Raw genomic sequence first — 15,054 nt, 5'->3', positions numbered from 1 at the left:
ATAAGTATCCAGATTGATGGGAAGCACAGGCCTACTCATTTCGTTCATCCCAGTGAGGCATCTGGAGTCCTGGGGGTGAGGTGATGTCCACGGGGCCTCTTGAGAGGAGGCACAGGGGCACCAGGAGATGTGACAGGGCCAGTGAGGCCAGGAGATGGGGGCCCTGAGGAGCAGAGTCTGAGCCGCCTGCGTGGTTAGCCACTTCCTCTGCGTCTTGCACTGTCCGGGCTTCCTCTCTCTTGTCCTTGATGTCTTCTCCAGGAGGTCTGGCTGCCTCTCCTTGGGACAAGGGCTCGTGTTTCTGTGCCATTTCATTTATATTAATGTCTCTCCCCCTCGTAAGTCCTCTATTAAGTCACCTTCCATGTATTTTTTGCAACGTCTTCTCTTCTTACATCATGGTCTTCCACCTTCAATCCTCTTGACCCAATGACACTTTTTTCTTTTAGCTGGAATATTAGTTGTTCATTTCTATTTGGAGGTCAGTGTGGAAAAGAGTGTGGGATCATTCCCGGGACTCAGAGTTCTATGTAATTTGCTATTGATTTGCTCATCTATTAAACTTGCCATATTATCTCTCAGGCTCTGTGTGAGCACTGAGGAGATGGCATTGATCATGGCAAGCCTAGTCTCTGCCCGCATGGGGCTTAACATCCATCAGGGAGCACAGACTCCCAGTGAAATCCCAAAAGTGTGATGAGCACCACACAAGACCCAGGGGAGTAGGAGTGTGTGAGCACCCTCTCCGTCCTTCCTCTCCGGGGGTTCTGTTCTCTACAACCAACATCATCTCTTGATCACTTACCCCCAGTGTGCACCTGCCCAAACTGTGTCTGAAATAAGAACCATTTATTCACATTCTCCTGATTGGTTGAAGCCCTAACATCAGCAGGTACATATTGTTACCTATTCGATGGTAACCCTTCAAACTAGGCATGTGCTAACTTTAATATTAGCTGTGGTTCAAAAATAATTTCTGCAATAAAGGAGCTGAGAGTAAATGATTTCAAATTAGAATTAAGAAATATATTTGGTAAGAAGCGTTTATACTGGAGACTGAGATTAATTTTTTATATGCATTTTGTTTTTACCACTCCTCATTGGGATGAGAAGGGACCTCCTTGGCTGAAGATTGTGCTGGTTTCCAAATACCTTTTCTTTTTGGTGGAGGGGAGTTCAAACCCTAATTCCTTTTGCTACCTTGCCCAATGAGAGCCTATTCCACTACATGACCTTCTGCCACGTCATCTCCCCTCCATGATCTCCACCCACAGACCTGGTGTGTTGCCTGGGGGTCCCTGAGCTCAGGTGCCCACACCCTTGTCCCCCTCAATGTAGTCAGTGAGTGTATGCTAGTGTCCCACCCCCTGCTTCTCCGATGGCCCTCCCACCAAAACACTGGGGGCAATGCATTGAGAATTTCACTTTGAGTTGTGACTTTTCTTTCTTTCTTGTTTTATTTACTTTGTTTTTAATTCCTACTTGTGAACTTTCCAAGGCAGAGGGAAAAAAACTCACGTCTCTATCTCTTCTTTTTTGAAAAACAAAACCTAAAAGACTCCTGGGATTCTGCTCAGAGAACCAAAGATGTTTCCCCTCAGCTGAACTCGGCCACCATCATTGATATCCACCCTTCCTCCACCTACAGCATCCGCATGTACGCCAAGAACCGGATTGGCAAGAGTGAGCCCAGCAACGAGCTGTCCATCACCGCAGACGAGGCAGGTGCGTGTGGCTGGCTGGAGGCCAGGGGGCTGGCTCTGGGGCTCAGGTGGTTAATGCAGGATCAGACCTTTGATGAGAGCTTTCGATAGCTCCACGCCCCACCTAAGCACAAGCAGTGCTCTGCCTCCTACTTGAGAGGCACTGCCCATCAAATAGGGCTTTGGTCAAGGTTCTCCTACCCAAGACTTAAAAGAAAGACAGATGACACTAGCCATCTAGTTAAAGAACCTTGCCGTTGTTACACCTCCTTTGTTTGGCTATATGGGATCCAGATGGACAGGAGACCCATGAGTGTATGTATATCTTGCCCAAGTCCCTGTGCTGTCCAGGTGAGAGAGGAAGGCTTACCTAGGAAATGGGAAGGATATCCTCTGTGTGGGCAGCTGGGGAGATGGTAGCACAGGTTATTTCATTGGCCAGAAATGTCAGTGTTTCTATGATAAACGTTTTTAGGGTTTTTTCCTACTACAAAGTATTTCATATTCAGTTTTGAAAACTTCGAAGATAGACATAGCATGTTGAAGAAGGCAGAGCAGGTTCCATGATCCTACCACCTAGAGCTATCTATGCACAGGTTGGTACCACCTGCTAAGAAAATTCTGTAACTGTTTCATCACCCACACAGGCATGCATGCCCATGCAGGTATACATACACCCTCCAACACTGTGGCCTACGCATGGCTACCAGGGGGTGAAATTAAGTGATTTGTACAGGACTGAGCAGCTAGGTAGTGGTCATGAATGCTGATTACAGTCTAACTCCTAGAAGGAGAGGTGGAAGCAAGCTGCCCTTGAGTGTTCTGGGGGAAGGAGAGGTAAGCAAGCAGAGTCTAGCCCCCAAAGCTAGTTTTCCTTCTCCCGCCAATAATCAGAGCTAATCAGCCACTGCCTACTGCTGTGGGGAAGTTGGAAGCTTAATCTCAGATCCCTACTTCTCCATCACCAAGGTTAAGACGATCATCCCCACATGATCAGGAGTCCAACAGGAGGATTATCTTTCAGGGTTGTCCTTGACTTCCTTCCAACCACCTCCTTCTCTGTTGCTCTCATTTATGGCATTGCAAATAGACATCGTGCTTACATATCTCTTAAGTACCTTTCTACAATTTGTAATGGTACTTCAGCATGTTTTTTTTTTTTTTTTTTTTTACCAATTCCATATTGTTAGGCATGCCAGTCGTTTTCTGGTTTTCCTTATTATGAACACCACTGTGATGAGCATCCTTGTGGTATATCTTCTGCTATTTTCAAGATTGTTTTCTTAGTTTAAATAGCAAGAAGTAGGATTTCTGGATCAGAACAAATGCAAAATTTAACTCTTGATCCTTAAGGAAATGGGTTAAAATATACGGTTCTTTCTGAACAGTGATGAGACTCTTTTCTCAACCCTGTGGTTGACATAATGGCGCTTGGAAATTGTTTTTAAGGCTGGGGTTTGGGATGAGGGGGGAGTGTAGCTTTGTGCTTCCGTGTCTGAGGATGAGCCATTTCTGATACTTGGTACCTGCAAAATGGACATCATGATGCTTTCCTCTTCCTTACCATGGACATTGGATAAATGGACAAAATGCCAAGCTTTAAAGTATTTTCCATTTCTCAGAAATAAATGGGAAAGGAGTATCTGCATGTTCCCGCAAAAATGGAACCTTATTTAAATATTTATGTAAGCAGCGCACTGACTTCCTGGAATCTCATTGGGCCGGATATTTAGGGACAATGAGCTGCCCCCCTCCCCAAACACAACACAATGCAGTGCTCCCCGCTCCCCTCCCTCTTCACCCTTTTCTCACTGCCCAGCTCCAGGGCCTTCTCAAGGTAGCTGGCTGTTGCTGGTGGTGCTGTGGGGGGCGGCTTTCCGGATCGCCATTAGCCATTATGAAGGCTGTTGTTGTTGCTTTTTATTTCGTTTCCCTGGTGACCTGGGCTGCAGCTGGCAGTTGCCATGGCAGCGTTCCTCTCTGAGCTGGGAGGCCAGGTGATCAGCCGCCCGGTCAGCGGTCTGCAGGCAGCTCCCTGGATCTCTGTGGCAGGCAGGCTCAGAGCTGCCTGCTCGGCTTCTGGAGCGACCTTGTGGTTGACCAGGTGCCCTCTGCCAGCCTCACTCCTTTCCCGGCAGGTGAGCTGAGGGAGGATGTAACAGGAGGAGCAGGCTTTAGCAAAGCTCCAAAGCAGAGTCTGCCTTTGTCTGGGTGCCTAGGTTTGCGTGACTGAAACAAAAAGTCATTTTACTTCATATGACTCACATGGAACAGAGGACAACTACCCCACTACCTGACCAAGCACACCCTCACTACAACCACCCCACTCCCTGAGGAAGCACACCCTCACTACAACCACCCCACTCCTGACCATACACACCCTCACTACAACCACCCTACTCCCTGACCAAGCACACCCTCATTACAACCACCCCACTCCTGACCATACACACCCTCACTACAACCATCTCACTACCTGACCAAGCACACCGTCACTACAACCACCCTGACCATACATACCCTCACTACAACCACCTCACTCCCTGACCAAGCACACCTTCACTGCAACCACCCCACTCCCTGACCAAGCCCACCCTCACTACAACCACCCTGACCATACACACCCTCACTACAACCATCCCATTCCCTGACCATACACACCCTCACTACAACCATCCCATTCCCTGACCATACACACCCTCACTACAACTACCCCATTCCCTGACCATACACACCCTCACTACAACCATCCCATTCCCTGACCATACACACCCTCACTACAACCATCCCATTCCCTGACCATACACACCCTCACTACAACTACCCCACTCCTGACCATACACACCCTCACTACAACCACCTCACTACCTGACCAAGCACACCTTTGCTACAACCACCCCACTCCCTGACCAAGCCCACCCTCACTACAACCACCCTGACCATACACACCCTCACTACAACCATCCCATTCCCTGACCATACACACCCTCACTACAACCATCCCATTCCCTGACCATACACACCCTCACTACAACTACCCCATTCCCTGACCATACACACCCTCACTACAACCATCCCATTCCCTGACCATACACACCCTTACTACAACTACCCCACTCCTGACCATACACACCCTCACTACAACCACCTCACTACCTGACCAAGCACACCTTCGCTACAACCACCCCACTCCCTGAGGAAGCACACCCTCACTACAACCACCCCACTCCTGACCATACACACCCTCACTACAACCACCTCACTACCTGACCAAGCACACCTTCACTACAACCACCCCACTCCCTGAGGAACCACACCCTCACTAGGATTGCCACAGAGGCCACTGGTGGCTACTGCCACTTCTGGCAGGGAAGCCCAAAGGTGTGGAGATGACCATTCCTCATCCAAACGGCTCCCTTTCCCTAAAAAAATAAATTAATAAATAATAAAAAAAAGTAGCCATCACTCAAGAAATGAAATTCATTGGGTGAAAGCTTCTGGAAACCTACTCATTTTTATGATAATATAGTGCCCAAGTCTGTAGCCCCTGACACTCTCACTGCCTCCCTGGATGGAGAAATGAGTCTGGGAGGTGGTAGGTCTGCTTTCCCCTGCTCTACCATATTACTTTTCACAGCTACGCGGACTCCCATGGTCGTCAGCGGCAGCCTGCCCTTCCCGTCCCCCTCTGCATGCGTGCTCTGTCCCAGTCTGGAAGGCCTTGGTGTCTTCCTGTCAGTACTCTTCCTTGAGATCAAGGAGGCCTCCAGTGTGATACCTTCTCCCAGCTCCCTAGGTGGCACTGTTGCCACCCACCACCTTCCCCCCAGCACCGAGTGGGGATCTCCATGGCAATGGCCTCTGAGCTATGTGGTCGTGACTCAAGGTGCTCTGTGCTATCCAGCAGGGAGACTGCTCAGTAGATGTAGGAGGAATCATCACAAACATGCCTCACAGAATGGTCTTAGAAGAAGAATAGTAATGAGCAGTGTGTGTGTGTGTGTGTGTGTGTGTGTGTGTGTGTGTGTGTTGAAAAAAAAGTATATGGTGAAGGACTGAAATGTTGAAGGACCTCATAAAGAAAGAAAATTAGAGAAAGGTGAAGGGTAAGGCTGAAGGGGGAGATGAGGAAGGTGGGAGAAGGAAGAAGGCCCACTCACTGGAGCTCCCACCTGGGCCATGAGAAGCATCTGGGCCTGTGGCCGAGACACCACCTGTCCTGACCCCGGAGCGTGTCCCAGGGGCCCTGTGCCCTCAGCTCACACGGCGGCAGGCCTGAGGTGTGTTTGGGTTGCTTCTGCCCCTTGCTTGTAGGTCTTTACTACGAGGTGCCAGTTTTTAAAATCTGGAGACTTCAGGTCAAAATTTAAACTTTGAACTTCCCTTGAGTGCCTGTGTGGTGAGAATCAGCTGCAGCTGAGGATAGAGTGGTTCCCCCTTAGACAGGCCCTGCACCCCAATTAACCATCAGCCCCACCCTTCTTTCATTTAAGGGGTCTCAGACTAGAGCCCATGTACCAAAGTCCACTTACAATTCTAGAGCTAAGAATCGCTTTTGAATTTTATATTTTTTATTTGTATTGATTTCAAAGAGGGAGAGAGAGAGAGAAACATCAGTAACGAAAGAGAATCATTGATCGGCTGCCTCCTGCACACCCCCCACTGGGGATCGAGCCCAGAACCCAGGCATGTGTCTTGACCAGAATCAAACCCAGGACCCTTCAATCTGCAGGTCGATGCTCTATCCACTGAGTGAAACCAGCCAGGGCAGCTTTTGCATTTTAAAGAGAAGAGGACGAAGAACCAGATGAGACCACATGGGGCTCACAAAGCCTAAATACTCACGGCCTTCCCCACACAGAAAAGGCGAGCAGATCCCTAATGTCACCTTGCCAAGTGGGCATTTGGGTCCCAGATTCCTGCTGTAGCACCCATTGCGAAGCCCAGTGCAGAGAGAATCATCCCCGTGTCCCTGGCATTCCTGCCTCCCGCTGGAAATGGCCTGTTTCATGCAGCAACACCGAGTGTTTTTACGGGAAATTTCACAAATGCAGGATCAGTGCTCTACTGCACTTGACCTCCAGGCACAGCTAGGAGGCAGAGGTCATCTCTCCAACATACTCCTCCCAACTCCCCTCCACAGCCCTGAGCCCCCAAAGGGGAGAAGCTGATGCTAAAGCAGAGACTCTGCCCCGTGTTAATGAGGCCAGCTCCTAATGGAGTGGAGGCTCACAGACGCTGCCCTGTGTCTTTGGCAGAGACCAGCCTGTCACATCCACAGCTGACCCTCACCCAGGCCGGCTCGCCCATTAGCAGCCGTGCCCTGGCCACCTGCCGCTAAGTGCTGGGACTGAGTTTGGGGTGGCTCACCCCTTGGTCATTTTCATTATGAGTCTGTCTTTAGAACGTGGACGTTCAATTAGGCGGGAGCTCCTTAAAAAAACACTGAATTTTCAGACGCCTCAGAGAATGGAAGGTAGGGATTATGGAAGGGTCACCACGTGGAGCCGTTGGGTTGGCATTGGATCTGGCCCTAAGTGAAGGCCTTGGCACCATTTTCATCGCATTTCAGAGAGGCAGCCCTGTACAGAGGAGGAGTTGCCAGTGCACTGAGAGGACATGATGGGGCTTAAGGAGTAAGATGCCTTACTGAAGGAGTAAGAGGTGCTGCCACAGATATACAAGTGCACATCAGCCCAGGGTGGCATCATTGGGCTCTTTAAGGAGAAAGTCTGATGCACAGGGTCCACCCACTGAGATCCAGGGGCACCCTGACCCCAGCCTTCAGCAGTCTGCTTCCATTGTCCTTGCCCCAGATTCCACTGGAAATTCAATCACTGGCCTCCTCCATGTTCCTCATTCATGCTGAGTGTACTCCCACCAGCTCTCCTGGAATGTTCTGGTATATTCTGGAATATTCTGGAATATTTGGAGTGTTCTTCCCCTTTCTTCTATACCTCCTTCAAGTCTTTGCTCAAATAACATCCTTTCAATGAGTCCTACCCTGACCTTTTTCCTCATTCAAAGTTCAACCCACAGCCCACTCTGTCACCTTTAATCCCTCCCTCTGTTAACACGTTGCTTTTTAAAGATAGCATCTATTACCATCAAACACACCATACAATGTATTGATTTATTTGGTTTATGATCTATCTCCTTCCTTTCACAAGGGTAGGAATAGCTGCTTGTTTTGTTCGCTGCTATATCCCAGACACTTAGAACCTTATAATAGGGGCTCATTGAATACTGGAGTAAATAACTTAGCCATTTATTTGATAAATCATTATTTAAATGAAGTTATCCTTTGCTCTTACAGGTGTCTATTCTTCTTGGTTTTATTTTGATTTTTACTGAACAGTCTTGGCCTCCTTTACCGAACAAAGAGCATCCCCCTGGACCGCACCACTCTGGCAGAGAGCAGCATGTGGTTATGGCATCGGCAGTTGTCCCTCAGTCCATTTCTTATCCATGTTTGCACACCAGCCCTTGCTTAGTTTAGGGCCTTGCACATAGCAAAACCTCAATAGCTTAATTCCCCAATCAGAGATGGGCATCAGGGGGTGATTCCCACCGGAGTCGTTCAGCCAGTGAAATGATTGGCTTTTCACCAAGATTCCAGGTGAAGCCAGGAGAGAATATTTGGAGGTCAGAGGGGAGTGCTGAGGCTGAGTCTTAGTGTCACTGGTTGGAAGTGAGAGAGAGGACCATCCACTGAGAGCCACAAAGAGAGTCAGGAAAGCAGGAAGCTGAGGAGCAGGCTCAGCGGGGAGAAAGGCAGAGCCAGCCTGAGTGACCCAAGAGGAAGCAAGAGGGGAGACCTGTGGGTCCAGCAGTGCCCAACCGTCTGCCTTCACTGTAGTTCCAGCCATACAGAATTGGTAAAAGTCGGCTTGCCTGGTAAAAACATTAGGAACTGTACGTTTTGTCTTCACCTATGACTGTTTTACTGATTGAACAGTTTGGGCTTCTGTAGAAATGCAGATAATTTATTTTGGAAAATCACATTCATTATTAATTCTTATTTCTAGCCTTCTTCCTCCCTCAGGGAAGAGCTAACTATTCTGTTTTGTTTTGTTTTAAAAAAAGGAGATTATACTATATATATTAGAGTTGCCCTTCAAAAACATGTATATTAATTCTTAAATGTCAAGGTCAATACAGCTTTCCAATTTCGTTAAATAAATGGATACATAATTGCTGATCTTCAGTACTTTCAGCGTTAGAAATTCAATCTTCCTTGGACTCTAATTTTACAGAAATTGTTTCTTTTCAATGAGATGAGGCCCATGAAAAAAATTACAACTCAGGCGCTGTAAGGAAAGGCTAAAATTGGGAAAGCAGACTAATTTTTAATATAAAGTTTTTATTACAATATTTTAGAAACTTAGAATGGAAAATGCAGTGCCAAAAAAATATTCCTAATTATATTGGCCACAGCTCCAACATGTGTCTTAGGTTGTTTACAGAACATTATGATATAAATTTTATTGTCCCGTTATATAGAGAAGGGGACTGAGGCACAGAGAGGTTATGTAACCTGCTTGCAAAAGCAAAGCAAAACAAACAAACAAACAAAACAAATCTCCCACATCTACTAAGTGGTAAGTCTGAATTTGAACTCAGGAAGAAAGAGTAAAATGCCCATCAACTTAGCAACTACAGACAGTCTCTGACTTATGATGGTTCCATTTATGATTTTTTAATCATGCTTTTGTTGATTTCAGAGAGAGGAAGGGAGAAGGAGAGAGAGATAGACACATCAATGATCAGAGAGAATCATTGATCAGCTGCCTCCTATATACCCCACACTGGGAATTGAGCCCACAACCCTGGCATGTGACTAGGACTCCAGCCATGGCCTCCTGATTCATGGGTTGATGCTCAGCCATTGAGCACACTGGCTGAGATGACTTTTGGTTTTTTGACTTTATCATGGTGCCAAAGTGATAGGCATTCAGTAGAAACCATACTCCCAAGTGAATGTTGACCTCTTCCTGGGCTAGCAATACACTGGATGATACGTTGGTGAGGCTGGGCAGGTGCAGGGAGCCACAGCTCCCAGCCACGTGATCACAAGGGTGAATAACCATAGACTATGGTGTGGTACTCAATTTATTTTTATTTACGATGTTTTCAACTGTCAGTGGGTTCATTAGGACATAACCCCCTGGCAAGACAAGAAGCACCTGTGCATCCTGTTATTGCTCAAAACTCCTTTCTCTGAAAAAAGGGAAACACTCCCCTTGACCTTGCCAGTCTCCAATCTGACCTCCACCTCTACTCTTCCTTTCACTTTCAAATTCTTCACAACGAGCTTACATTCACTACTTCTGCTTTCTTAGCCCCTGTGCTCCTCACCCTTCTGCCAAGGGCACCGTGTCCACAGAAATGGGCTTTGTGACTGCAGTCATCAACCCAACAACACCTTTCCATTCAAAACGGTCTCTCCCTGCTGACTCCTGGGCCACTGTTTGCTTCTGCTTCTCAGATGACACTTGACTATAGCTGTGTCATCTCATCTGTCCTGGTTAGATCACAAACTCAGGGGGACAAGCATTCTCAACATCCCTTAGTTCTACACAATGTACTGGGCACACAGTACATTTCTGATACGTGCTAATTGACTGGATGTGATTGGAACCCAACAGCCATTTGAAATAGGTTGGTGTGAGTTGAACACTTTGGCTTTTTAACTTTGCTTCTGCCATTTGTGGCCATGGCCCCTATTAACAAGATTTTTTAATTGGAAAGTATGAAGAACTAAAGCAAACACAGAGACTCAGGCAGAAGGATCCTCTCTCTCTCTGCCTCAGTAGCTCTGAGTAGCTGGTCAACCCCAAAGCCATGTCACTAACAGAGACTTCCAAGGAAAAGAGAAGGGCCTTCACTCAACAACTCCACAGGTAGAGTTTATAAAAGAAATGTCTTGTGTTACCCATTGACTTGCTCACACTTGAGTTTACTGATCAAGCTGTCAAGGCCATGGAGAAGAAGGAGGTGAGGACACCCTGGAGAGTCACTTTTCCCGGGTACTCAGTGCACAGTGACTCTGCCAGATTGGTGTGCCCCCCAACACACGTATTGGTGCTGAGCGGCCTGTCTTCGGGCCTGGCCCTGCTGTATAGGTGTCAGTCCATGTGGAACCCGCCTCTAACGGTGTGTGTGGGGGTTTTGGTCTTTCAGCTCCTGATGGCCCACCTCAGGAAGTCCACCTGGAGCCCATCTCGTCTCAGAGCATCAGGGTCACCTGGAAGGTAAACCAAGCAGACACTTGCTTTCCCGGCACGGTTCCCATGGAGGCGAACACCTCACTCATGTTACCTGTTACGATGCTGAGACACTAACATTCAGTTCCGCCAAATTAGGTTAAAAGCCCTTTTCTTAAAATTCAGGATCTGTGTCCACATTTCTCATACTTTTACAGCAAATTCCACATCCACAGAGAGTGGCAGGGCTGTGTCTTATTTTTATTCTTTGAATCCTGATTGAGTCCTAAGTGCTGGTCTCCAGACAAATCGTGGAAAGACTGCCTGAATGCACCTCTGATTGCCCCCTGGGGGAGACCGTTTCTAATTGCTTTTCCTAAGTGGCAATCACGGTGTGTGGCGAGCCCACTGAGCTGGCAGGAAGGAGGGAAGTCCTCCCTGTGCCACCTGCTAGCTGTGTCCTTGAGCACACACCCCCAGCCCACCATTTCCTCACCATCCAGCAGGCTGCATCCCATGCAGTGGTCCCTCATGTTCAGCTGGCAGGTGCAGATGCTGCTGGCCAGCAGGGGGCCTTGGCCAATGCTGGAAGAGGAAGGAAGCTTGAGTCACGTGCAGACAGAAGGCTGCTTTGTCTCTCCCAGGGTTCCACAGCAAAGCTCCCAATAAAGCCAGCTGTACAGCCTTATTCCGGTGCCAGCTCATCACAGACTAGCGCATTAGGCACCGCTCCCCGGGGACCTCACCTGGCGTCACTTACCTGGTGGGTAAAACCACACTGGGAACTAGTCACCCCTTCGTGTGCTCTTGGAAACAACCACTTTGGGCCAAACTCCACTGTAACTCGGGTGCTTGTTGTTGGGTCAAAACATCTGTGAAGTTACGCTCACCCATCCCATTCCGGGTTTCTCTCACGGCATGGGTTTCTCCTTGCCTCTTGCCTCCCCCTTTTTCCTGCCTTCTCACTCCGAGAAGGGGAGGGGCCCAGTGAGGAGTCTCAGGCGCACCCCCCCTGAACCATCGAAACCAAGCCCGGCCTTGTTTTCCCCTGGAGCTGAGCTCTGTCACTCAGTGCCCAACGTCCGTCTAAAGGGGGTTTTCATTGCAGGGGCGGGAACCCCTTTGTTGTTCACACGAGCCCCGGCGGCAGGCCCCTTTGTGTCAGTGAGTTGCGATGCCAGCAGGCAGCAGGCCACGAGGGTTCAGCTGTTCAGACAGTCCGGCCGCAGTGGGGGGAGGGGGTCATTCGTCTTTGTGAGCACATCTGCCAGCTGTGAGCATCACACACGTGTCGTGAAAGGCACTCAGCAAGCCCTGACCCCTCCCGCGCCCCGGCCACTCTACAAACGGAGCGCTGGCTCGCTCTGGCTGGATGAAAGGCTGGAAGTCTCACCCACTCGCCCTCCTCCTTCCCTGTCATGTGTGCACCCCTGAAAAAAGGCCAGCGATTGCCGTGGCCCCTATGGCTTTTGGGGGCCCGCTTGAGAGAGGTGTCTGTCCACAGAGCCCTTGTAACTAAGCATGGGAACCCTTCAGGCTCTAAAGGCTTCACCTTCTTTCATCTCCATCAAACGCAGCAGCAAAGTCAGTAATTGCAGTTACATTTCCTCTGAACGCCGAAAGCATGAACACGGCAGGGGCCGTTCAGAGGAAGCCTTGTTCCCATGCGATCGTGAACCGGCTGTAGGATGCTGTTCACGGACCAGGGATCTGTCTCCATAGCGGGGGTTGTTGACCGGCCTGTCCGCACACAGACGGGCCTGTGGTTGATCTCACACCGGATGAGGTAAGGGCTGCCCCTTCGTTGGCCCGATTACATAAGGAGAGTGTCCCACTCAACCACGTTGTGCGCTCATCCATCATCTAAAGCAGATGCAAAGCGGGATATGGCCTGGTGCGCACAGTATGCCTTTCCTTCATGGGAAAAGTTCCCGGTTTACAGTTAGTGTCGGGAGGTGGCAGGAGAGGAGGAGGAGGAAGGGCGGAAGGAAAGGAGCAGTTAGGTTAGCCCAGGAGGGAGCCCACTGCAGGCAGCTGGGATGCGAACACCGGGATTGTATGTAAGACTGTGGTGGAACTCATTCACTCAGGGTCACAGGCAACTGATGGGAGGTAAAGGATGTGCTCCAAGGAGGGGCGCACCTTAGAAGGGAGAAGAGCTCTGGGGTTTGGGTGGGAAAATGGCTCCTGTAGTTGCTAAACCTCTTAACGGCCAGGGCAGTGGCTTTCTATAACTCCAGGGACAGATGTTCAACTTAACTATTCTACCAGCAACCCTTCTGTAACATACACCTGCTGTTAGCAAAATGAACAGCTTTCCCCTTTGATTTGTTAATTCTTTTGTCAAAGATAAACTTCTAATGTTGGCATTATCAAGTCTGGCACAGGGGGCTCAGGCCTACTGAAGAGAGACCAAAACCCAAAAGACGCTCTAGGCCAGTCAAACTCAGGCTGCAGGGCCTGTTACAGGTTTGTCGCTTGGTCCTTCCCCCAGTTATGGGAGACCATGCAGGTCCCCTGAACTGTCCATCTCTCTCCTTCTCCTCTGCCATCGCACACTCTCCATGCCCTTCTCCCCTCGCCTGTCCAGTCGCCCTCACTCAGCCCTCCCATCTGGTGTGCGTCTCGGTGGCCAGGTGTGGATCTCCAAGGTGGAAGTGGTGGTTTGACCCTCTGTGTCACCCGTTACCCTTAGAAATGGCTCACTGCTGTTGCCATCACAAGGTCTCTGCATCCATTCAGCCGCATCTCTCTGCTGTTCTCTGGGCTACTCAGAGGCAGGGAGTGTCTCATTCATCTTTGATTGCAAAACATTTCTCCAGAGAGACGTGAGGCAGAGATGTTTTTCCTATTGATGTAAACATTTTGTTTTGAATGAGGAATTCTTTTAGAGCCACGGGCTGTCCCAAATAATGAGAGTTTTTGCTTAGGTTCTGCGGTGCTGAAAACCATGGGGAGGCTGAGGACTCGGGGTAAAAATCCTAACAGCTGTACCACTTTCTTGAGCCCCAGTGTCATATCCTCTGGCCGAGATTTTATTTAGGGGAAGCCATGTTCCAGAAGAGACACATACATGGCTTCCATAAAGTATGAATATGGAGTATTTGGGGACGTAATTAAATATCAGCAATCTGAAGAGTGCTCTTAATGAGAACACCGTATCCCCACAATCCCCAATAATTCTACCTAATTGGGCCTTCATTACCATCTATTATACGCTGCCACGACGAGCTCTTGCAGCGGGAAAGGGCTAAGCCTGCCTTGTAAAGCCAGTGACCTTCATCGGAATGATTTAATGAGCTGCGGGCTCCACTCGGCTCCCGCCCTGAAACCCCTTTGCCTCCAGGAAATGGCATGTGTGTTGGGAAAGGAGCACCTGCTCGCCGCCCAGGTGCATCCTGGGAGTCCTGGGCAAGGCGTCTCCCTGAGCACCTGCACTCTGCCGGTGCCGCACCCATCGCTTGCATGATTCTGTCATAAGGTCTGAGCCCTGAGAGGACCCCGTTTTCCACGGAGGGGGTTCCTGAAGCTGGAAGGACATACCTAAGATCAGAGGGCTATCACGGTGAGGACCCCACCCCAGCTGCCCCACTGTCTGTGGGCTTCTAAGCAACTCACACATGGGTGCCTGTGCAGGCCAAGGTGGTGGTTCACCACAGTAAGGTTCAACAAATACCAGTGTCTTTTCTGGTTCCTTCCACCCTCATGTTATAATTTCTCCCCGACCCCATTCGAGTTAGAGAACACAGGGAAAATGGACATTTTTACCTACTGTCATTTTCTTACCAAACTATAAATAGAGTAACTTGAATAAGTCAACACTCTATGTTTCTATATCAGTGGAATTAATTTTGCTCAAATGTTTCACTCTCGCTTTAATCCTTAGGCTATGAAACATTAGAAAAGTTTACTTTTATGAACAAATAAGTTGGTGCTAGGGTTGGATTTATAGCATCTTTATCAAAAAGCCTGATGGCCTTCATGCCTTATGAGAACTTAAGGGACTGTCAGCCCTCTTTACTTTAATAAGTCTTTCCTCTGTAACAAGAGAACATAAAAAACTAAAATTTCAAAATCTTCGGATCATTCATATAGAGTACGATCCTTCTCTCTTGACTTATTACGGATGGCTAGACTATAAGCAT

The 15,054-nt window shown here is 48.8% G+C and overlaps 1 protein-coding gene across 1 annotated transcript in view; it reads left to right on the top strand.

Moving 5' to 3' along the window:
- The window catches only part of DSCAM (DS cell adhesion molecule), a 392,588-nt gene that overhangs the window by 289,884 nt on the left and 87,650 nt on the right, over window positions 1-15,054 (top strand). Inside the window, exons 15-16 of the mRNA XM_084873582.1 lie at window positions 1,558-1,725; window positions 10,887-10,957. Coding sequence (XP_084729708.1) covers window positions 1,558-1,725; window positions 10,887-10,957 — 239 coding nt within the window. The remainder of the gene's footprint in view (window positions 1-1,557; window positions 1,726-10,886; window positions 10,958-15,054) is intronic.

The sequence above is a fragment of the Pipistrellus hanaki genome (assembly GCF_964339955.1).
Source record: "Pipistrellus hanaki genome assembly, chromosome: 2".
Classification (NCBI taxonomy): Eukaryota; Metazoa; Chordata; class Mammalia; order Chiroptera; family Vespertilionidae; genus Pipistrellus; species Pipistrellus hanaki.
This window is presented reverse-complemented; position numbering and strand designations above follow the sequence as displayed.